General features: G+C 37.5%; 1 protein-coding gene across 2 annotated transcripts in view; it reads right to left on the reverse strand.

The window, feature by feature from the left end:
• Nucleotides 1–25,340, reverse strand: part of LOC113109161 (myosin light chain kinase, smooth muscle) — a 91,942-nt gene extending 66,602 nt beyond the window's left edge. For both annotated transcript variants that reach the window (XM_026272754.1, XM_026272753.1), the window contains exons 1-2: nt 25,182–25,340; nt 15,129–15,285 (exon numbers count right to left, since the gene is read on the reverse strand). In XM_026272754.1, coding sequence (XP_026128539.1) covers nt 15,129–15,285; nt 25,182–25,222 — 198 coding nt within the window. In that variant the 5' untranslated portion in view covers nt 25,223–25,340. The remainder of the gene's footprint in view (nt 1–15,128; nt 15,286–25,181) is intronic.

Below are 25,340 nucleotides of genomic sequence, written 5' to 3' on the forward strand. Positions count from 1 at the left end.
AGCCTAAAACAGTAAAAGAACCAAAACCCACAACGACACTGGTCAAAAATGAAAGAACATTTCCATGTTTTTGCCATAAAATTATGTTTTATTATGTATGGAAAGCATAGCCTACTCTACCTCTCTCCCTTACAGACTCACATAGTTTGCATACATTAACATACACCCTAATGTTGTTAGCGCTACTCTGGCAATTTGATCAGTAACATTTAAACATTTAATTTAAAACCTACTTGTATTCTCACAAACGAGGTAACAACAATGGCGCTGTTCATTGAAGAAAATTAACATAAAATTTCACTACAAGTAAAGACATTGCTTCCGAACACTTCTTGAATATATTAACTGCATTACTCTGCTATCAACATTTCAAGCCTCTGTTACTAGGTCTAAAATGATATTTTGGAATTAGCAATGGAGGCGCTGTACGAAATTTGGAAGAAATTAATCTTTCTCCGCTTCACGTCGCGTCATGGTCGCATCATGGTCGCATCACCACATTGGACATGCATTATTATCTAAGAACTCAGCGGCCCATCGTCAATTATTCCTTACTTATTTTGCTTTTCACTAACGATCTAAATAGAGGTTAGATTTCCAACAACACAACTTGTCACACTATTTGCAAATGTTTGTTGGGAGTATGGTTTATGGAAATTTCGGAATTGTTAAAATATGTCACAACTGGGTTGTAGTAATGCAACAGATGAGGAAGTAGGAAATACATGTTATATTTATTAAATCAGGAATACATAGGAACACTGACGAGATCAGACAAAAAACTGAAAGAAACAGGGAGTACATATAGCCTACACAGAATAAACAAGGGAACTAATGAAAAAAATGAACAGCAGGTGAACTGCATAATTTACTAATAAGTATAGAAAAACTGACAAGAACTCAGACAGGCACAACAAGAGCAAAAGGAAAGGAAAGGAAAGGGGTATTGAGGGTGGAAGAGAGCACCGGTCATTTACTGCCCCCACCCACTCTTGCAGAAATATATCTTATCTGGTCCCATTCCCGTCTGCAACATTCATGTTTTGTCCCTTTCCCACCCGCAAGTATCGCATAAAAGTAATCTATATAGATTTTTTTTCAGTACATCAAAGAAATTTACATGAAATGGTTCTATAATATCTCCTAAGCTCCACAACATCCCAGCATAAACACTCCCAATAAAACATTTGTTATTTAGGCTAAGCATCACTTTTATTTTTAAAAGAAAAACAAGCATCGGCTGCTGTGTGCATGGTTTGGCATGGCAGAATGTGAGCATTGTGCTTCCTTTATTATCACTAAAAGCTGACATCTCAGTTGATTGCAATCTCATAAAGGCTCATGAATCCTCTCATTTTAACACACTAAGTGTAGACACTGTGAAAGATTAATTGTGCATATATTTATTGTGTTGCTATAACACAATAAACATATGCACAATGAATCTTTCACATTGTCTAGTGTGTTAAAATGAGAGGATTCATGAGCCACAATTTCAGCTCTGCGGTCAGTAGATTCTAACTTAATCACCTCTGATTGGCCATTGCATTCCAGAAATCAGCGGAGTCTGTGATTAGCTACATTACGCAAACCCTTTAAACACGTGTTACAAATATAAAGTTGTCCCACTCCACACTCTGTTGCGTTTGGACCCTCGGGAGTGCAGGTCTCTACCTGCAACCAATTAGGTTAAAAGTCAGACTCTCTAACCATTAGGCCACCCTACTGCCCCCTTCTGAAAAACAGAACTGAACAGAGCATAATCATGACACTATATTAGTAACAAGTTATAATAATTGGCTAACAGTGCTTTTGGGAAACACACCCCTGGGCAGTTGGCAGAGAATTGCTGTGTGGTTGATTATTTCGATCTCACTGGAAAACTTTAACTATTTTGCAATATGATTGTGTACAATGTATGATTTTTAGAAAGAACAGGGATCCCAAACTCCACCCTGAAATATAACCATCACAGAGGCATAAGCAGATTGTACAAGAACTTAAGAGTGATACAAATTAGCCACTAATTGTGACGATCGTGTTCCAGAGAGACACAGGGAGAGAGAGATCCAAAAGCAGGTATGTTTATTGGGGTAATCCAAAATGTAATCCAAAACAAGCCAAGGTCAAAACCAGAAAGCAGTCCAAAACAACCAAAGGAAGTAAAAGGAAAGGGAACGGAACAGGAACTAGGAAAACGAGGGGTCTCGGAGGACAAGAAGACAATGAAGAATCTCGGAGGACGAGAAGACTGGAAACACGAAAGGTAAGGACTCAATACAGACAACATAAAAAGACTGGTTAATATAGAGAGGCTAATGACAATTAAGTGAAGGCACCTGGTGCAATTAGCAGGAGTGCAATTACTGTGATGAAAGGACAAGACTAGTGGAATTCTAGTGCCTACGGTGAAGTGCCTAAGGGGAAGTGAGCCAACTATTGTACACCCTCCTCCACGGAGCAGCTGCCAGATGCTCCACCCGAACCCAAGGGAAGACCAAAGACACAAAGAGACCAGTAGGGAGATGGAGCGGTGGAGGACCGGGGGAGGGATGGAGGGCTAGGTAAAATGGGGAAAACAGAGACAAAAGGACCAGGTAAAAAGGGGAAACAAAGACAAGACGACCAGATAAAATGGGGAAACTGAGACAAGAGGACCAGGTAAAATGGGGAAACAGAGACAAGAGAAGTGCAACACAAAACAAGGAGTCCAGGAGGGAGGTGGACTGACGGAGGATCAGGGGGAGGGACGGAGGGCCAGATCCTTAGAGGGAAACAGAAAGAAAGACACAGACAAGAAACACAGGAGGGAGGTGGACCAGCGGAGGATCAGGGGGAGGGATGGAGGGACAGGTCCATAGGTGGAAAAACAGACAGAAGGGCAAACACAAAACACAAAAAAAGTCCAGGAAGGACATAACATGACGCCGAGCAGAAAACCATCACATCCATGTGGTCGAGGCAGAAGCCCACCAGGGCAGAGCAGAAGACCACCATATCTGTGGGGTCGAGGCAGAAGCCCCCCAAGGCGGAGCCAAAGACCATCACGAATTCTAGTGCCTACGGGGAAGTGAGCCCACTAGTGGACACCCAGGGAAACAGAGACTAGACAGCATGACACTAATTCGCCAAAACATAAAATACTTATGGATTGCCATGATGTTGTGTTGGGCTGACAGTGTTCTGGGTGATTTTTTACTGGTGTAAGTCTGTTACCCAAGCCTGTATCATATTCTGGTCTCTAGATGACATTGGGAACTGTTAGAAAACTAATATCACACCTCTTTTCAATAAACTGCATGAGTTATAATCTCTTTCAATGCATGAAGAGTTACATGCTGAAAAAATATAGAGTTTTTTTCCTTGTTATGGTGTAATTATAATTTAAGCTCTGAGTAATTTTAATAACTACATGTACTAATTTAAGAGTTAGGATTAGGGTTTTACTTATATGGTTACTTGCATGTAATTATGTATTATATATTTTTAGTTATTATAATAGTAAATACATGTAACATGAAACAATTATGCTCATACTGTATTAATAATAGCTCAACAAACCTTAATAAACACTACTAAATGCACTCTCTGTGGCTAGTGCCTTGAGATTAATGCATTGTGACTTACAGTAAGTGGTCAATTATTTTTCAGGGACACTGTATATGCACATTCAACCACAAAAGCAACAGCATAAGACAAGACCATATACTCAGCTTTTTTTTAATATGTCAATAATAAATGTTTTATTATTATTTGTATTTTTTTATGCTACAGGATCACAAGTAATCAAATCCCACTCATCTTTTAATGAGTCTTTTAAACTGCGCCCAAAATGCATTCCTGGGAACATCGAACTGCTCAGACATGCTCCGAGGCGTCTCACAAGATTTCTCATCTAGAAGCCAAACCGAGACACAATGCAGAGAATGTCCAGCTGGAAAGTTTTTTTTTATGTTCTTGCATGCTTTTTAATGGGATATAATTTGTTTTTCAACAGACATTTCTTGTTTGTAGTCTAAACATGATGACAACCACCCAACTAAAACAATGTTGATGGATATTGTTCTGGAGTCTGAGATGTGATTTCATAAATAAGAGTGCAGACTGATGCTCCATGCAGAGTTCGGACGTTCTCTGAACTGATCTGGAGTCAGTATTGGGGATGTCCCACCTGGCTCTAATTATGAGGCCTCAGACAAATATTCACTAATGACCTGCTGTTACTGAAATACAGCCAAAACTTTACATAGCACTACTAACCACATATTATAAAAGAGTCACTGTATGCTCAATTTAGTGTATTCTGAGCTGTCCGTTCAGTAATGTACACATGCCACACACTCTGATAAACAATCCACTCACAGCTTTATGAACGAAGTGTAATCTGACTATTATGAGTATAAACTAGACTTGCATTTACTACACCATTTGCCATATATGAGTGACAGTTTTCAATTTCATTGGAAACCTAATTGGAAACCATGCCCGTGGTGACATTTCAGCTTTCAGCTTTCTGCATTCAGCATGAAATGTCCAGTGAGTTGCAGTAAAAATTTGCTTATATTCACTTAAACAGATGAATGTAAATCTGGCAACGTTTTAATATTTTGGCTTGAATGTACTGTATCCATTTGGAAAACAAATGGTTTGTTGCATGTTCAGATATAATACCACCTACACTAAACCTAACTGATAAGTGTCAACAAAACAAAAATGATGTAAAAACCTATTTACTGTGGCAATTTATGCAATTTAGCTTGCTTCTACAGGTCTTTGAGCTCTTTTATTATAACATGTGTTTCATTTTTAGTTTGGTGGAGTTCAGGGGTACTCAGCATGACTAATGAGGCTTTAGGGTATGCACAACCAAAAATGAAAACAAATGCATTAAATGGTTTAAGCTGAATTACTTTTGAGGAAGGAAAAGCAGAACTGAGATGAATTTTAATACAGTCCTCCCTTTCATGCATTGTGAACGCCTCTCATAGCTCCAGCGGGTGGCACACGGTCGCTCTGAACGCCCCTCAGGTCATGAAGGTTTACGCTGTAAACTGATACACACCGCTCACATTCCACTGAGTAGTGGGCCGGAACATCAGGCTGTTGTTTGACAGAGAACTCAAGCTCATGTTTCTCTCTCCCTCTCTCTTTCCTGTTATCACTTTTTCCTGGCTTCACCTTCACTGTTCAAACCTGGCGAGGTCACACACCTGAAATACTGCAGTACAATCAGTCCAGAGGCTCCCAGAGCACTCAAACACACTGATATCATTAACACATGCTCCTCTCTCTTACACACAACTCAAGCTCTTTTCTGTATAGATATTACCAAAATAGCTTGCTATTGCTTTAAAATATCGGAGCACAATGATTTTTATATAAATGCATCATTAGGTACACTATGTTTGAACACATTAGAGTGAATTTATGATTCTCATTAATGTAAAATCTAAATATGTTCACATTTCTTTACAAAAAAGCATCTGAATTTTTGTAATGGGTGAGTTACAGTAACTCCTTCAATGCAGTTTAAAAGTTATGGGTGTATATATTTATATTTCCCTTTATCTTTTCTTTATGGATCAACCTTTGCCCTTTGCACCAGGAGCATTTCTGTTACTAAAACATACTCTAAGTTATATAGCTGTGAACAATTTCTGGTTTAGGCCAATTGCTGATATTGTAACAAATAATTCACGGAATCAGACAATTCATTTAAATTTCTAGTTAACTAACTCCATAATAACAGATTTTGTTTAGGTGAACTCTATTGCCCCCTTGAGTATTGGAGTATTGGAGTTTTTGCCCTTGAAAAGGTGTCTAGGTAGCCAGCTGACTTCAGATATTGTTACAGATATATTATTGTTTAGATTTCCTAACAATGGCATGTTTTAAAATCTATGTTATTTATCCTTACTAGTTAATGTACTGTATATATATATATATATATATATATATATATATATATATATATATATATATATATATATATATATATATATATATATATATATATATATATATATATATCAACATATTTTGGTGAACAAGTATTAGTGGGAAATTAGAAACAACTGATGTATTAGAACTGCTGTGATGAAAAAGGACAGAAAAAGATGAATAAGAGGGTGAGAAAGAAAAGAGAGAGGAAAAGCAATAAGTTCATGGAAGTAAAAGTCGACCACGTCTGTTTCCGATAAGCTCCCGTTCAATCCCAGTGTCAGTGTCTCACTGCCTCTCACAGAGCGATCATTACTACTGTCACTATGGCTTGTACAGGTTAGTGACACACTAATAGTATTAAACTTATGCTTGTATTTTATAAGTGCATTAATTATCCTAAAATTATGTTCCATTTTGAGAAGAGGTGAGCTGTTTTAAGGAATCACATATATAATTAACGCTTGCTGCAAGAATCTAATATTATAAGTGGGGCGGAGCTAGGTGACTCTGACTCCTTTGGTCACCCTGATTTTAACCTCTGCCTCCCCAGTCTGCTTGAGGGCCCCTACCTGGCCACAAATATGCTGGAAGTTTCAAAATCAACAAAACCAAACCTGTTTCAAAATATTAGACACCACTCCCAAATACGTACAGCATAATGACTGATATTGTTTATATTCAGAACGTTTTTTTTCTATACAAAATAGATGGAATAACCACAGAAACTTCCAGTCTTCCAAAATTAAAATAAGGCCTAACGTCTGAAACATGATGTATTGTTGCCACTGTTGCTCTTTCCAGCCATAAGAAATGAGCTATGTGCCTCTCCGTCCCTGTGAGAGAGGTGTCTGGCAGGTTTATTGTGGATTCTCTTTCCTGATTAGATTGCTGCTGAACTGGATCTGTCTGAGGTCCTATGAAGAGTTTTAAAGCATGTCTCCCTCTACAATATCAAAGTAATATTGTAGTTTCTTATGGTTTTGTCCTTGTCCCTCTGTGTGTGTGTGTGTGTGTGTGTGTGTGTGTGTGTGTGGTCAGTGATCTCAGACAACATGGACACAGATTGCCCACAGTCTGTTTATGCACTGCTGATGCATCTTGTAAAATGTCAAAAATACATGCTACAATAAGATTTTTAACTTTGCACTAGATTCTACTATAATCAATTTAGGAAAACCCCACCCTTAAGAGTATTGTAAAACATATCACTTCACATGTCAGTCAGACAGTCATTCCCTGTTTAATAGGGCGGCTCTTGAACAGATAAACTAAAGTCCTCAGGTCTGATTCTGTGAGATGTGTTAGATCTCAGTGTAACATGTTCTCATGAGAACTAGAAAAAGGTCTCTGCACATGGTGCCCTGAACTTTTACACTCCACAATAAATCTAGCACAAAAGGTTCCAAAAGTTCATGGGGTTTAAGGATTCCCAAAGTACATGCCAAAGACATTTAAAACATTTCATAGTGTGTGTGCATATATATAACCCCATTATTAAACATTAAACATCAAAAGATTATTTTGACTGTACATGTTAAAGGAAGAGCTGATTCATGAATTAATATTTAGTCATAATTTTACTTACCCTTATGTTGATCCAAAACTGCAAGACTATGGTTGATCTTTGAAACACAATTTAAGATATTTGTGATGAAACTTGAGAGGTTTCCATGCCTAGGTTGTTTGAATCTGGTACAATGTTGAAAATACTTTTTCATGCAGTGTGTAACACTGTGATTGAAAACATCCTGCAAAGTTTTAAATCTGAAAGTGCACCGAGTATAAAGTTATTGTTTCTCAAAAGAAAGAGTCAACTCTGGATTATTGAAATGAGTCATTTTTAAAACAAATCCCAAGCTCTTTAACATTAAACATTAGCATATTATCCTGACTACCAGAAAAAAAAAAAGAAATTTGTTAATTTAGTATTTTGTCATGACTTTACTTTAAGAGCATTACAAAAAAAAAAAAAATACATTTTCTTTTTTATACCAAACTTTATATAAAGATGATTCTCAACTATGTAATAAAATATTTTTTTTCAAACCAATTTTCTTTATGCAAAATGTGTGTAAAATGGCTGTTTTTTTTTTTTGTTTTTTTTCATTGTATACAATGTGCCTATAAACTAATTTGAATATTGTTTTGTGGCAACATGGAATGAACAATAAGTGCAATAATGGGAGTAATAATTAGCAAGCTTTTCATTATAACATCTAATATTTAATAATTAATAGGAATATTGATATATAATTTGTTCTCTTCCCATTTTTTGTGTCTCCCAAAATGTACTAAACATGCTTTAAGTTCTGGTGTCCTCTACAGTGGACATGTATGAAATCGATGTCCTGTTCTGTTACAGAAGGTCATATTTTGATTTGAAACCCCATAACTTTTTCCTGAGATGTTGATTTATGACAAGCAATTTGAAAATTAGTCAGATTTAAAGTATTTCCATAAGGGTGTTACACTTGATCACTAAATTAATGCCAGCCATCTTTAAAGACCAAGAAGAGGGAGTGGTCATGGTGAAACATCCAATCATTTGGTATGTCTGAAAAGCCCCGAAAAATGTGCTCTGTACAGGACATCCAGACTGTGACTGTGGCATGTAACATTTGAGAGAAATCGCTAAAACATAATATCCTCTACAGATGACAAAACTCCATAGCTGGAGTCAGGAGGACATTTATGGGGTGCTAATAGACTCAAACACACAATAATCCATGTTCTACATAAATTCTATTCATGTACCTTACAAACTACAAACAAATTCTATTCAGTTCGAGTCTGTGGAATTCGGGATTAAATGATTGTGCAGCGATTTAAACAAACACAGACATGTCCGCGAATTAAAATGTTCTGTTCTGCATTAATATATAAGAAATTGCTCATGAAAAAAGGAATCCGTGCATTTGTGCATCAGGCGACATGCGTGCATTGACATCTTGCTCGAGTCAATTGTTTTCTGTTCATTTGGATTTTGAGACTTCATTTTCACAATTTGCTGTATTTCACGATGCACACACACACAGCTACCAATGAACAAGGTTCTGTGCAATTCCTTATTTACACTATTGGAAAAAGTTTGCTAATGTAGCGATTAAAATGTGCATTTGTCAGACGATCAGGAGGTTTTGCATTATGTTTTCTTTGTTTCTGTTTATTTTGGCTATTCTCCTCTGCCCATAAAAATAAAATAAAGATGTGTTCTTGAACTTGTTCTAAATTAACTTGTCTTAAGACATAGAATAGCTTATAGTAATTTTGCAAAACAAGAAATTTGTGATGGTATGTTGTTTTTTTTTTTTTTTTTTTTTTTTTTTTCCTGCAATTCAACAGCACGTTGTCAATTATTCCTTCCTTCTATTATTATTATTAGCCTATTTTATTGTTGTTGTTATTAAAGAGATATTATAGTCGCTCATTTAAGACATTTACATGTATTTTCAATTGATTAAACTATTAAATTAACTTAAAGGGGTCATATGATGTGTGTATTTGGTGTAATGAAATGTGTTTATGCAGTGTAAGGTTTGAGAAACACATTATTTTCCACATACTGTACATAATTTTTTCTCCTCTATGCTCCACCTTTCTGAAACGCATCATTTTTTACAAATCTCTCATCTGAAAAGCGCAGTATGCTCTGATAGGCCAGCTATCCAGTGCGTTGTGATTGTCCGAATTTCATGCATGTGATGGAAATATCATGCAGCCAATGGGACCAATCACTGCAGATTAGCATCACCCAAAGGATAGGTTTGGAAAAATGAATCATTGAGAAAATCATTTGGGAGTTGTTGAGCAAGTAAGGTAAAATGAATGCATATTATTAGACAATGACATTTTTTTGACCAAGCATGCATTTCAAAATGTTGTTGGGAAATCCAAATCCAAAATATGAACCTTTCATTAACCATAGGGGCACTTAAAACTTTCTTTAGTATTCATTGATTATTACCAGCATCTCTTGTCTCTTCTTATAGTCTGGAGTAGCACTCAAAACTTTCCATTGTGGACAACAGAACAACCTTATTTCATTGTTTAAGCTAATTCATTGAGTTTATAAAACTAGTTTATTATTTGTATATACATTATACACCTACATGTATAACAATTCCACAGAAGGGCATCAGTGTCCACATTGTCTGGTCAAAACTTTAATGCACGAAGCATTACTTAATTAAGGACACTTAATTTCTGGCAATATTATCGACTTGATTGCACAAATACTATTTGAACTGAACAGAGCTGGATGATGACATCAATGATGTTAATCAATGATGAACTGACTTTAACTGAAAAATTGATTATCAGTCCTCAGTTGCATTATCGATACACTACTTTCTTGATTAACACTGTAAAGCTGTTTTGACACAATCTGTATTGTATAAAGCGCTATATAAAAGTAAATGTTACAATACTGCAGTGAAACCATGCGTCAGTGTAACTTTTGATGCTTGACTTCACCTCTCTGTGCCCTGAAAGAAAACGGGAAGGAGTCACAAGACAAAGGTATTTTAATCCGTTTGTGCTCTTTCTGCTGTCTCACATAACTGCTAGAACAGACCACAACAAAGTGAGAACTCACAATCCCAAAGTTACATTCAGCCCTTTAATATGAGGAATATGACTTTTATCTCTTGGAATAAAATATTTAATTGTAAATTAGTTTCATTTCATCTGAATGAAAACGATCAGAACTCAAAACACCCCACCAGTCTGAAAAAAAAGCATTTATATTATTATATATATATATTATTATTATTATTTGTATTTTATTTTTTCTATTAAACTGCAAAAAGACCTTGTTTCAAACTTCCACAAGCATCACTTCCTGATGCAGACAGGTGTAGATGAGGGGAACAGATGTGTATTTATCACCATTTATTATTATTATATCCTAATTAATATTGGAATTAATATTATTTTTGAGGCACCTTTAAGCTGCTACAAATTCAAATGAAAAACTGACTTCAGTCAACAGCTGAAATGAAATTAAGAAAGTGCAGTGTGTTGTTTTCAGGTGTTGTTCTCAGCCTAGGAATGTTAGCTAAGAACAAAAACAGACACCGTCTGTGTAAAAATCGATATAAATTCTGCCAAAGTGCTAATACATGAAGATAGAGGAGATCCTGACAGACTTTCCACTGACAGCCTTAACAAATTCACTCCAATCAGCAGCAGTATCTGTGCTCAGGGATTTCCTGTGTCTGCTAGAACACTTTGTGCTTGAGGAGCAATTATGAGTTATACTTGCAGAAAACCCATGCCATATGGAAGTACTACAGGTAGCAAAAACTCTCAGAAACTCAAGACTGTGTGACCTTAAATGGAATGTCTGATATTCTGCATGTCAAAAAAAATTACACTAGATAAGAAAGACAACTCGATTTTCTTTTCTGGCGTTCACTCCGATGTTGTGTCCAGTGTAAGACACTATGGCTCACTCTTGACGGCCCAAACACCTCTGACATCTTTGAGAAAAAGCCAATGAAATTGCCTGTGCAGAATTTGCATACAGTAGGTGGACAACCAAAATTACTCTTACTGCCGCGTGTATGGCTGCAGCAGGGCCACGACATTAAAGGTGGGGTAAGAGAGTTTTCCAAAATGCTTCAGAAAACTGATTTGGGCAAAACAAAATTGTAGCCAATCAGCAGCCGTTGAAAATCATTTGAAATGTGTGTCAATAAATCATAAAAAGAATGCAGCTGCAGTTTTCTGTCGTATTTGTCATTTCGTGCCGCACCGTATCCAGTGATACCATAGATATGTATATATAGTGTAGGCATATATCATAGTGTAGACAGCATCACTGATTATAATGAGTTCTATAGTATTTTATCACACCATGCCACTTGCGATCAATGTAGACATGTGGTAACATTGGTTTTGCTTTGTTTCACAGAAAAAGCGTTGCCGGGGTTGCGCATGTATGTGTGGGGAGAAGCTATCAAAATAGGGCGTGTTTGTATTGGTGATTTTAAATGTCCACAATGGCTACTAGAAATCGCTTCCCCACATTTAACTACACGTTACTCGTGTGTTAAAGACGTTCACTAAACTACCGCCAGGTGGCACAAAGTTGTCATCAACAATAACGGACAACCAAACAGGAGGATTAACAGGGGAAACAGCAGACCTGGAACCTGAGCCCTTCCTGGGCTGAACTGGGGATCAGGATAGCGCTTACATGTTGCTGCCACTGGAGGGCGCTCTGGAGGACAGACGTGCCCCCCTCAGAAGACGTGTCCTCATGCCATAACATCCAAAGGGGAGGGAGGGGGTAGCCGCTCTGGAGATCCCTCAGGACACACATGGGACAGTGGCCCTCCAGAGTGGCACCTGTTTGGGGCACCATGGCTGAGCAGAGGACTCGGGAGGCCATGCCAAAGCACCCTCTGAGGCCGCAGCCCCAGCCTCCACCTCAGCCTTTATGGCTGGAGCCCTACTACACCCCAAACCCCTCCCCAAACTGCATTTGTCCAGTGTGACACTGACACTCTAAATATACGAATAGAGGAAGGTCCAGTGTGAGACCCCGGGTAAAGTAAGAGCAGTGTGAAATGTGAAGCGTTTACATTATTCCATGTTTCCTGGGTTTCCAATAACCCAAGGTTAGCTATAGTTCAGATGTGAAGTACTTTCTTTGCATGGTCTGAGATAACATTCATGTCTGTACTATAAAAAGTGCACACATTTTGATGTTTACTCCCTCAGACTCTCTCCTTCTCTCTGGCCTCATACACTCTTAAAGGGGTCATCGGATTCCCATTTTCCACAAGTTGATATGAATCTTTATAGTTAAATAAAAAGTCTATAACATACTTTGGTTAAAAATTCTCAATGGTAGTGTAAAACAACACCTTTTTGCCATCTCTAAAACAGCTCTTTTCACAGTGACATTTCTGTGCATGTCTCCTTAAATGCATGTGAGCTCTGCTCACTCTGCCCCTCTTTTCCATTGGGTGACAAGCCATTCTGTTTACCACATTTAGTCACTAAACTTGCTAACTAGCACATTATTAGGAAAGGCAATTGGCAAAAATTCATAAAAAAAAATAATTTAACTCACTTCTTCTGTATATGAAGCTGTATCACAAATGGTTTGCCTGAACATAGATGCTTTTAAGATAGGGGTGTTTAAATGAATCATTGCATCAATGCATCGCAATGTGGACATGGACAATTCTCGCGGCTGTGGTTAAACAGACTTGCATTTCTGAAAACTGTTATGATATGAAATTAATGTAAACACTATCAGTTATGTTTTCAGAACAGGACAAAACATCTATGTCAAAACAGATCTGTGCATTAGTGTGTGAATGCAGCCTATTAAAACTGCCACTGTCTATGGTCTCATCAGTAATACAGCTGCATCTCAATGAATGAGAATGTCATGGAAAAGTTAATTTAGTTCAGTAAATCAAGTCATGTATTTAATAAATTTAATGTATACAGACTGAAGTAGTTTTTGGTTTTAAGTTTTTGGTTATTTTAATAGTGATGATTTTGGCTCAAATTTAACAAAAACCCACCTATCAACAAAATATAATATGGCGACCTGTCAATCAGTTAATCAATTCAAAACACCTGTAAAGGTTTCCTGAGCCATCAAGATGGTCTCTCAGTTTGGTTCACTATGCTATACAATCATGGGGAAGACTGCTGATCTGACAGTCGTCCAGAAGACAATCATTGACACCCTTCACAAGGAGTGTAAGCCACAAACATGCATTGCCAATGAAGCTGGTTGTTCACAGAGTGCTGTATCCAAGTATGTTAGCAGAGAGTTGAGTGGAAGGAAAAAGTGTGGAAGAAAAAGATGAGATGATAACCAACCAAGAGAACCGCAGCCTTGTGAGGATTGTCAAGCAAAATAATTCGAGTGAACTTCACAAGGAATGGACAGAGGCTGGGGTCAAGGCATACAGACGTGTCAGGAAATTTGGCTACAGTTTTCGTAGTCCTCTTGTCAAGCCACTCCTGACCCACAGACAACATCAGAGGCATCTTTCCTGGGCTAAGGAGAAGAAGAACTGGACTGTTGCCCAGTGGTCCAAAGTCCTCTTTTCAGATGAGAGCGTTTTGTGTTTCATTTGGAAATCAAGGTCCTAGAGTCTGGAGGAAGGGTGGAGAAGCTCATAGCCAAAGTTGCTTGAAGTCCAGTGTTAAGATTCCACACTCAATGGCATCTGCTGGTGTTGGTCCATTGAGTTTTTTGAAAACCACTGCACCCATTTACTAAAAGCACCAAAAGTTGGTTAAATGACCATGGTGTTGGTGTGCTTGAGTGACCAGCAAACTCACCAGACCTGAACCCCTTAGAGAGAATCTATGGGCTATTGTCAATAGGAAAATGAGAAACAAGAGACCAAAAAATGCACATGAGCTGAAGGCCACTGTCAAAGAAACCTGGGCTTCCATACCACCTCAGGAGTGCCACAAACTGATCACCTCCATGCTACATCGAATTGAGGCAGCAATTAAAGCAAAAGGAGCCCCTACCAAGTATTGAGTACAGGTACAGTAAATGAACATACTTTTATTGGTCTTATGAAGTATTCTGATTTGCTGAGATAGTGAATAGGTGGGTGTGATGAGTTGGGCAGGGCCTAGAGCCGTGGGAATGGGTCGAGGCCGGTGGAGTAACTGGAAATGAGTGGCACATGAAAGGTGAATGGCATCACTGCAAAAACAGAGACTTTACAGCAAACACTGCAGCTTTCTCCTGTGTTTGCCTGCTGTGTCAGTCTGAGACCGCAAAGAAGTGTCCAAACGCACCTCCTCCTGTCCACACTGTCAGAGTGTAATGAAACACAGATGTGTGTCTGATAAGAATCTTCAAAAGAAAAACTCATCATTTAATATTGCATAATATTTTATATTTCTCTGCTATCAGCTAAGGACAAGGGAGGACGGCTTGATATTCCAAAAGAAGGGTCACATATTTTTGTAAACTATTAGAAAAACAGGGCCATCTGTTGACTACTGCCAGCTGTTATATATGCTGTAGACAGCATGGCAGGTCTCTAGGTGTTGGAATAGAGCTAGTTTCTATAATAGATTATTGTTGGGAGTCTTGAATGAAAATCATTTGCAGACACAGTGTTTGCTTCATTACACTACTGGGGATCAGTTTCTGGCGGACTAGGATGGCTATAAAGAATCTCTCTCACCTTCCCTTCAAGGCGTGCGGTACCCCCTTGGCAGATGCGGGTATTACGTGGCGGGAGGGTAAAAACAGGGGGCTCTTTGCTGTGGGAACCTCGTCCCAGAGTCAGAGTCGTCTTGGAGACATGAGATCCCGTAACAAACTGAACATCACCCATCGTTCTGCAAACACAAGAACATCAGAAGAGTTTTAAATTCCATTTCAGTTTAATTTAAGTAGTAGAAAGACAAAAAAATAAATAAACTAAACGGGTACAAAAAGTCAGTGCAAAAAAGATAATTCATTAATTAAAATGATGAACCAACTGTAGTTTACATAGTTTTTTTTTACATGGACAATGATCCCTCCATTGAGTTTCAGGATTGTTATGAACGTCACATGACCTATACTAAATTCGTCATGTTCACACAGAGAATTTAGGACTATATATGTTTATCCTTTTAATAGGCCTTCTAGACCAATATGTTTTTCATAATGCAGTTACTATATAGTGGTCATAAGGATTTGTTTATTTATTCATTTATTTATTGCATGTATTTGTTGTCGCATAACCACTGTCTCCTTTCTCTTTTTCTATGCTTTCTCCTTGCAGCTTAATGTGAAGACAATAAGTGATTCACTGATAGGTTGAAATAATGGTATATGGAGAAGTGTTTGGAGAAACCCATTTGAATTCCAGTTGGTAATGCTAGTGGCACAAAGATGTCACATTTACACTAACACTAAAAATAAGTATGTGTTATAACATAAGTTATAACATTAAAAATATTTATTAATCAACTCTTATGAAAAAAAAATATATTACCTAGCACAAACATGTAGTCAAGTTTAAACCTGAACTTAACTTCATTATCCAAGTAAACCTTCTAGCTGACCACATACCAAGTGATACAATATGTTATACTTTAAACGGTATTCATAAATCTGCATCTTCCCTTAAAACGTCAGGAACTCATTCACAACCAAAAATTTAAGCTGATTTATGAGCATGCAGCAAAAAGATCTTTGCTGAAACATGTCATATTTGACCTCTGAGTTAAAGTGTAACCATATGGTAGGCCTTTCCTAAATCCAGTGGACAGACTATACCATGACAAATGTACTTGCATATTTTACACATACAAGCACAGGCACACTCGATGCACGTCAAACAGCAAGTGAAAACACAGCCATTTCCTCTTTAAGAGGTCTGCAAATTGTAACACATGGGGTGACCACAACACATTAACCAGCCGCAGTGAGCACTCAGCACAGGCTGTGTACTTCAGACTTACATAGAGGATGTTTTACATTTGATTTATTTGGGTAATCAACGGAATCAATCAACTACCACCATGAGTGACTAGCATCCGAATTCTGAAGAATACTTTTATAACCAAAACACACTTAACTCTGATAACAAACAGACTTGTATAAAAAGCTCCAGTGTGAATGCACCCTTAATCAGTCACCGTGCATTAATTATTCCTTCATCTGGATCTCCTGAAAGGATGTTTTATAACTTTAATTAAAGGGTTTAAATGTGACAGAGTACAGCATGCATTCAAGGCATGCAACCTCACAGGATAGGTAAATACAGCTGGATGTTTGATGGGCTTCCCTTTCTCTCCGCCTCTCTCTGTTCAGATTTTTCACCATTGTGCTTATTGGCAGACACCAGACATGCTTTCACATGTAATACATGCCAGTGTTATGCTTAACTCTTGATAACGCCAACTGGTCCATCTTCAGCCTGTTCTCAACTACTACTTGAGCTCATACAAAGTGATTTGTGGTAGTTATATTAATTAACCACCAATTGCAAGGCAACTGTGTAGATCTAGGACTATTTTGCATCTATATGTATATATTTTGCAAGAGTGTTTACTTATTTAGACTTGTAAACACATCAAAGGCTCCTTATGGCATAGACACTGTCCAGCATCCCATAATTCCAGTCCACCAAATAGAAACATCTCCAGAAACCTGCATTAAGTACTCTATTACAAATTTAAATGAGTGAGCTACTTTACTTTGTTCTGTTTCTTTACTATTTAACTAAAAGGAACCTGAGTTAAAGCCTTATATTACAGTATTACTCTGTCTAATCTCTCATACCTCATGAGTTCCATTCAAAAGCTTGTTGCAATCAATAGCTGGGTTTCCATCACTCTGCTTTTAAGCACATCAGAATCGAGTGATGGAAATGCTGAATTTTGAATGAAAATGCTTCAATTCACAAAAAAAAAAAAAAAAAAAAATTAAAATTAAACTCACTTGAGGTGGTTTTTAATTTGTCCAGAAAAAGGGTTAATGCGAATAATGGGAGATGGAAATGCATCTTGCGAATAAATTCCTCCAAGCACATAAAAATGTCATGTGACTTCTTGCTATGGGATGGAGCAAAATCTGTCAGCAAAGTATCTCTGTGTTATTGCCTCCCAGAATTGTTAAATGACTGCGTTCCAAAACAGCAGCATCCACCTCCGAAAGCAATTAATTGTGCTTCTTCTGCTCATTCTGAGGTGCAGATAGTTTATTATAGAGGAAAATTATTATATTCAGTAGTTTCTCCCACTTATGTATAATGCCAGTTCAGGAAGTGACGACATTGTTCTGTTTGACTCGTTGGATGGAAACGGTGCTTGTTCACAAATGTTGTGCGATAGTCCAATTTTGCACATAAGTAAAATTCGCAACTTTGGATGGGAAAGTTGGATAATCATGATTTGTCCAGGACAGGCCAACTTCAGTCCTGGAGAGACAAGTCCTACAGAGTTTCGCTCTAACGCAGACAAAAATCGCTGTATAAAGCTACATCCAGAGGAGTTTTTATCAAGGTTGGAGCAAAACTGATGTTGGCCAACAAATCATCAAACAGAATCGCTAAAATGATTGTCTCTCAAACAAAAATGAAACATTCTCATTGTTAGTCTCCCTGTGTTTGGACAGACAGAAAACCACTGCCCTAACAAGACTCAAGGGTGCAGTCCATTGACTTTGTATTGGGGGAAGCTGTCTCCTTGTCATTTTTGACTTATAACACAAAACAACAATATCTAAATGCTGCTGTGTGACAAGGTGTACAGCAAATAAGCTAAAACCCAGAACTACATTTTTATAAGCTGTCGACTCTAAAAACGAGTTTTGAAGGACACAAATATTTGTAGGTTTCAGGGTATTTCATGTTGGGCCATTCAGTTGGATAATTTCTCAAACAAAAGGAAGGTAAGGAAGAGGCATGCGCGTAATTTGCAGGGGGTTAAGGGGGTCATGACCCCCCCAAAAATCAGATCCAACTAATATAACTAATATAGAGGGTGCCAGGGACTGTGTAGAACCAAAGTCACTGAATTGTAACTTAAGTTGCTGTTTGCTCCAATACAGTCACCCGTTTTGGGGGGGATTGCATAATTAAATTATGCAAATAAGCATCTTACCTTTGACACAAGAAAATAAATAAATAAATATGCCGTGAGTTTAACCCCCCCAATGGTAGACCCAAAGTTACGCCCTTGGGAAGAGGGATACTGACATAGGCCAATAAAATGTAGTTTCTCAATATATCTCCTCCTCTTAGGTTCACACAGGATGATGATAAAATCCTTTGACGTGGTTAAAAATAATGAACTGTCAATCCTGCCGCCGATTACGTTTCCCTCCAGTGGGCATAGTTCTCAGAGTAAGACCCCAAAATTAAAATTCTGTCTTTAATTACTCACCTTCGTGTCATTCCGAACTATATATATATATATATATATATATATATATATATTGGGGTGGAGTAACCCTTTAAACACTTTTTTTTTTTTGGGTCGACAGCTTATAAAAACGTAGTTCTGTTTTTTTCTTTAGCTTGCTTGCTGTACACCTTGACACAGAACAGCTTTTAGACATTATTCTGTGTTTTTGGTATAAATCAGAAATGACAAGGAGGCAGCTGTCCCAGTGGGCATTACTAGCTCAATAATCAGAACATGTGAGTTACAACAAACTATGCAAACACTTCCTGCTCTACCAAGACAGAGACATGCAAAAGACCAAACATCTCCAACTGCACCAGTCAACCAAACTGAGATCTATGAATGCCAATGTCTCTCCAAAACAACTGCATGTCTGGATAATGACCAAGCTCTTTCAATCAGCTAACACAACCGATTGTTTTCACTGATGGTATTTTCCTTTCACATGGCATTTATGGCCCAGGTGATTGGCTCAGAAAGTGCTGTGGTCCCATGAGCAAAGATGTCAGATTCCACATCCAGCACTTCCAGTGATTCGTGCATCAGAAAAGCAACTGCGATGAGAGATGAATGCTAATGCTAATGGATAGATTTCTCCACCTAATATAGACCTCCTCGTGTTTCTCTGTAAAAATATAGATAAGGTCAGCAAATGTATGATGCCTGTTTTAAAATCTTTTCAGATTGTATATTTAGTTGCCTTTTATCATTTACAGTTGTGACTGTATTTCTAACCAGCTGCTGTTCATGACCCTATCTAGTCACTCATCAACTGAGAACTACTGCATATTAACTAGCTGGTACATATTCAGCACAAAAGTCTTGAAGCTAATACTCTATGGATGCACATCTACAACATTAATTTCTAACCAGACAAACAACATGTTTGTAAATGATATGGCCGTATATGGTGAGGTGTATTTTTGTCTGTGACTGTAAACATGCCATTCTTTAGAAATAATGGTGTATTATCAGCAAAGCCTCAGTCAGACATATGTTTTTTGTTTCTGGGTGTAAGTTTAGGCACTGATAACATGAACAGAGCCAGAGCTTTATCACTTTTCCACTGCACAGTACATATTCCACTGACTCTGTGTGTGTGTGTGTGTGTGTGTGTGGTTGTGTGGGTTGTGTTGATGCTGTTTAGAATGGCTCCCAGTCAATAATGACCTGATTCAACAAACATATTAATGATATTATCTGCAGGCTGTGAGGCCAGGACTTTCAGGAAAGGAAAGTGTTTCATAAAACATCATGATACGCGGATCAAAAAATCTGAAAACACTACAAATGTTTAATCTGGACTATAGTTACATCCAGTAACGTAATGCAAATGCCATGTGACTTGAGCCACAGAAAAATAACGTCATGACAGCAGCGACTGGCTGCTGCTGCTGCCACAAGAACATGGACAGTCTCAAACATTTTAAAGGTAGCAGAAAAAAAAAAAAAAAAAAAGTATATATATATATATATATATATATATTCACACTGCTAAGAACCCTACAAAACCACTTAGCACTGGTAAAACATCTACTTTATGTTGAAACTATTGTGATTCAAGTGTTTGAAAAACTTTTAAAGAATATATTTAAGTGCAAACTGGATATTCTGAATTTGTCAACACTAAATCGTTGCAGGTCAGTCAATGAATGTCAATTGCAATTAAAACGTAAGTGTCTATTATATTTTAAATGTATATTTAATGCAATTCAGGGTTTTTTTTTTTTCAGTTAAGTGCATCTCTATATGTACTTTCATGATTACTTTGTTTTGTACTGTATCTATGTACTGGAAAGTGCAAACTATTTAATTTATATTGAAAATTACACAATTGAGTTTAACTGACATTACAAATTGCACTCTTGAAAGTGTACTCTCTTAAGGGATATATATATATATATATATATATATATATATATATATATATATATATATATATATATATATATATATATAGAATATTCTATAATTTTTTTCTCCAGTGTATTTTAATTATACACTACACTCAAAAAAATACAAATAAAATTAATGCAAAACTGTCACTGGAGTGGTATCCTGAGGTAGCTATTCCTAAATATGACATATTAGTGCTTTAAAGGTGCATACATAAATTGTACATTTAGTGACACTTTTTTTTTGTTTGTTTGTGTTTATATACAACACAGGAATCTCTGAACACGGTGACATCATACATGTGTGTAATATGTGTTGTGTATGTAGACATGCGCAGCACGTGTCGATTTTAAAAGCAAGTGTGAATGAACAAACTAACACTTCTTCAGCAAAGTGTGGATTTACTTCACCAACAGCAGAGACACATTATATAACACATTTACTGTTTACTAACAAGTGACAGCGCCAACTACTGGTCTAGTGTATGTTATACAGCATTTTTTGGTCGTTTTCATGGATACATGTATGTGTAAATGTGAATCAATTTGAAAATGTTGTTGTGTATACAATAAAACTTTTAAAAAATGCAAGGGAAAAATGTTTCAGTTTTTAACTACTCCGTTGTCGTGTAAACATAACCTAAATGTATTTTCAGTGGGGATTTTCTTGACCATCAGGTCATTTACCTCCCAGAGCTAGTGTGATCACACGAGGCAAACCATTCACACACAGGTGTCTGTTCATCCACCTGAACTGAGTGAGGTCACTGTGCACACATCTCACTCTCTCTGCCACACTTAGTTCCTGGATGCCACTTAAGCCCCTTTCACACTGCCATTCAGGCAAATACAGGGGTAAAGTGTTCCTGTAATTGTTCCCTGGTCGCTAGATTTGGCACTTTCACACTGCCAGTGATGACCCGGTATATGTGCGTGCTTTCACACACAACCCTTGAAGATCCCGTAACGACACGTGACATCAGCGCGTGACGTGTAATGTACGAGTCAACAACGCTTGGCACATTATACTTTAACTGAAGCAAGCAAACGATCTCTGCGTCAGCGCGGAAAGTGAGGAACTAACTGATCTCTGCTTCATTACAGTTTGCACATATGTTTTCGTCGCGAATGTTGATCTTCCTTCAAAACAGCCGGTAAAAGAGTCGCGCGATAACGCGCATCATCACTTCGATACGGAATTAGATCTGGCTTTTGTTCACACAGCGCTCGTTCCGGATCGATTACCGCAATGTTACTATGTCCCCTACCCGGGTTCGATTCGGTAATCAATTCCGGGACGTGGTTGCTTTCACACAGAAGGCGACCAGGCAATGTTACGGGAATATTGCGGGTCCGACGTGCAGTGTGAAAGGGGCTATACACACACTCTCTGCTCATTAACTGTTAACGCAACATTCAAGTGAAATTAAATTATAATCAGAACCAGAAGCGTGATTACAGATTAGTATGACATTCCTATAACACAAATATCAAGATGATGATCTCAGTGTGAAATCAAGTCCAAATCAATCCTCAAAGCATGATTAGTTCAGATTTCAGCTCTGAATGAGTGAACAAGTGACACTTTATAAATCTCCTAAATGACCAATAGAGGGAATATTTCAGTGAATGAATGAATGTTTCATCCTTCAATGGTTGTCCTTGGGATCATGAGTTTTGGCCATCAGACAGATGACATCATATTTGTCTCTTGGGTACTTCAGTATGAGGAGGGAGTTCATGGGTGACTCGATGACAGCAAGGTTTTAGGATCCCTTGGCAGCATGACAAGGCCTTCCATGCAGCACAGTGTTTGACAGTAGGTTTGAAGTGTTTGTGGAGAAACACGGAGTATAATGACCGTTCAGTCTGTTCTCATGACATTGTTCTACAAATATTGTCGATTGTTCAAATGTAACTTTAAGAACGCAAACCAGAGCTGCCAGAGAACAGGCTTTATCCTCCCTCACGCTCTTTTCTGGACTGTACTTTAACATCTAACATACACTAACAACCATTTAGGGTTGGTTAAATGTTTTCAACATTAAATTAAATAATAGAATATTATTAGGTAACACTTTATTTTGATAGTCCACTTCAGACATTCTACTAGCAGTAAGTAACTTTGCAACTACATGTCAACTAGCAGTTAGTGGAGTATTAGCAGACTGTCTGCTTAATATCTTCTAACACTTTCTTTGTCAACTAACTGTCAACTTATACTAAGCCTAAACCTACCCCTAACACTAACCCTAAACCTACCCTAACAGTCCAAATTTCTGAGATTTAGTTGATATGTAGTTGACAAGTAGCTACAAAGTTACTTATAGTCAGTAGAATGTCTAAAGTGGACTATCGAAATAAAGTGTAACCTAATATTTTAATGTACATTACTAGTCAATAGTTTGAAGTCGTGTTCACAAAGGCTGCAATTATTAGATTAGAATACAGTACAATTTACAACTTAGACTGTTGTATTTGAATATAGTTTAAAATATAATTTACTCCCGTGAGGTTAAAGCCGATGTTTCAGGATCATTATTTCTGTCTTCAGCATCACATGATCCTTCAGAAATCATTCTAGTCTGAGAATTTGCTGCTCAAGAAATATTTCTGAAAAATTTCTGCTGTGCAATATTTTTGGGAGACCATTATACAATTTGTTTAATTTGAATATTTTGTAAAATAAAAAAATAATATCATGTCTCTCTCTCTTTCTCTCTCTCTCACACACACACAGTGAATTTTCAAAGACTTCTGCTTGCGACAGGAGTTTTCCATTTTCATCAGTGTTCTCTGTTTGTAAATCATCCCGAAGAATGCAGAAAATAAAGAACGATTGCTTTCCAATTGTTCAGAAATGGCCTTATAATTCTAGTCAGACTGATGACAACCTTCTTTGCTGATTTATCCACATTCATGTTGTTCTGATTCACGACAGGGAAACTAGGCAGCAGAACGTGGCTCAGTCATGGTTTCAGCATTTTTGGCTTCCTTTGCTTCTGGATAAATAATAACAACAAAATCTGTTATGTGTTATCCGAGACATAGAGTTGTATAATTATAGAAGCCGGTGAAGACCAGATGATTGTTGTTTATGCTGTATTATGTAAAAAAATTAAAGAAAAAAATAAGTTGTAGTATAACTGTTGTTGACTGTTGAGGGTACGAGGGTTAAACATGCTCTGAATGATGTGTGGTTCTGCCTCAGGTAAAACAATGTAATCAAGCCCCAAAAATGCTCTTTCCTGTCAGAAAACACAGACTGGTAGTGAGGCGACTTGCTAAATGCAATCTGTATAGATTTGTCTACACATAACAAGAGGAAACAGTTGTATTCATTGACTCACAACACATGCAGATAAAAGACATGAACGAGCCTGATGCTGTCCTTATTGAAATCTGAATCGAACACATCTGGAGGGAGGGGAGCCTACTAAAAACTGATCATACCAGTCACAGTTCAGGAAAATGACAGCAGAAATACAACTCACCCTTAATACTGTACATAATCAACTTACTAAAGAGCAAAAGTCATATATTAACCTCTGAAACAGAGGCTTCATTCATCCTCATGGGCATCGTTGTACATCATGCATTCACCGGGACACTTTTCCTGTTCTGGGAATTTAACCACAGCATTGGATCAAAGACATCCGACCGGAATCAACGTCACATGTATGTTGATTAGGAGTAATTATACATGATAATGTTGCAATGTGACCACACGATATACATCTTACAGTTTATTGTGTGACATCCACATATTTCGTGCGTTCATCAAAATCAAAAAAAAAAATTCACACTTAAATATGAACTAGATTTGAAATAGCAATGCAAGCATCTATGATGCAGGACCTTGTCTCCTAACTACTTTTCTTAATATTTTTTTTTGCTTCAGTGACTTTTAAGCAGCGTTTTATTTTATTTTATTTTATTTTTTCAATTGACAGACTACACAGAGAGAGAAAATGTTTGGTACTTCTCAACTTTTTTTCTTTCTTTCTTTCTTTCTTTCTTTCTTTCTTTCTTTCTTTCTTTCTTTCTTTCTTTTGTGTATACACAGGTGTGGAGTATCACATGAACTATAGACATTTGCAATAACGTGACATTTTAAAGTGTGTCTTAAGTGAGTTTTGGTGACACAGTTAAACTATACAGTTCTTCTAAAACTCATTATGTAACAAAACAGCATCCCGATGTACATTTCACCTTGTATCATAATGAACAACTTATGTAAAATTCTCATTGACTAAAAAATAAAGCCAAGCTTTCTAAGTGTTAATGTCAAACTTCCAAAATCTCCAAAAAGTAGTCAGTCTCCTCTCCATTCAAGAAGTGCATTAGCTTTACCAATATCTGAGTGTGAGATTAAGATTTCTTCCAGGGAAACGTCATCCCATATTAAGCTGAGGACATAAAGAGTCAGAGTAAACTCACCCAGACAGCCGTGTTAGACTGGAGAGATTAGTGTCCGTCATTCACAGGGGTTCAGCGGGACACAGTGGTCCTGACTCTGATCTGCTCTCAACGGGTTCTCCCTGTCGGCACCCAACTCTCTGGCATGGGTCCTAACATCCCAGGCTGAGAGTTCCTCAT

Source organism: Carassius auratus, chromosome 9 (assembly GCF_003368295.1).
Source record: "Carassius auratus strain Wakin chromosome 9, ASM336829v1, whole genome shotgun sequence".
Classification (NCBI taxonomy): domain Eukaryota; kingdom Metazoa; phylum Chordata; class Actinopteri; order Cypriniformes; family Cyprinidae; genus Carassius; species Carassius auratus.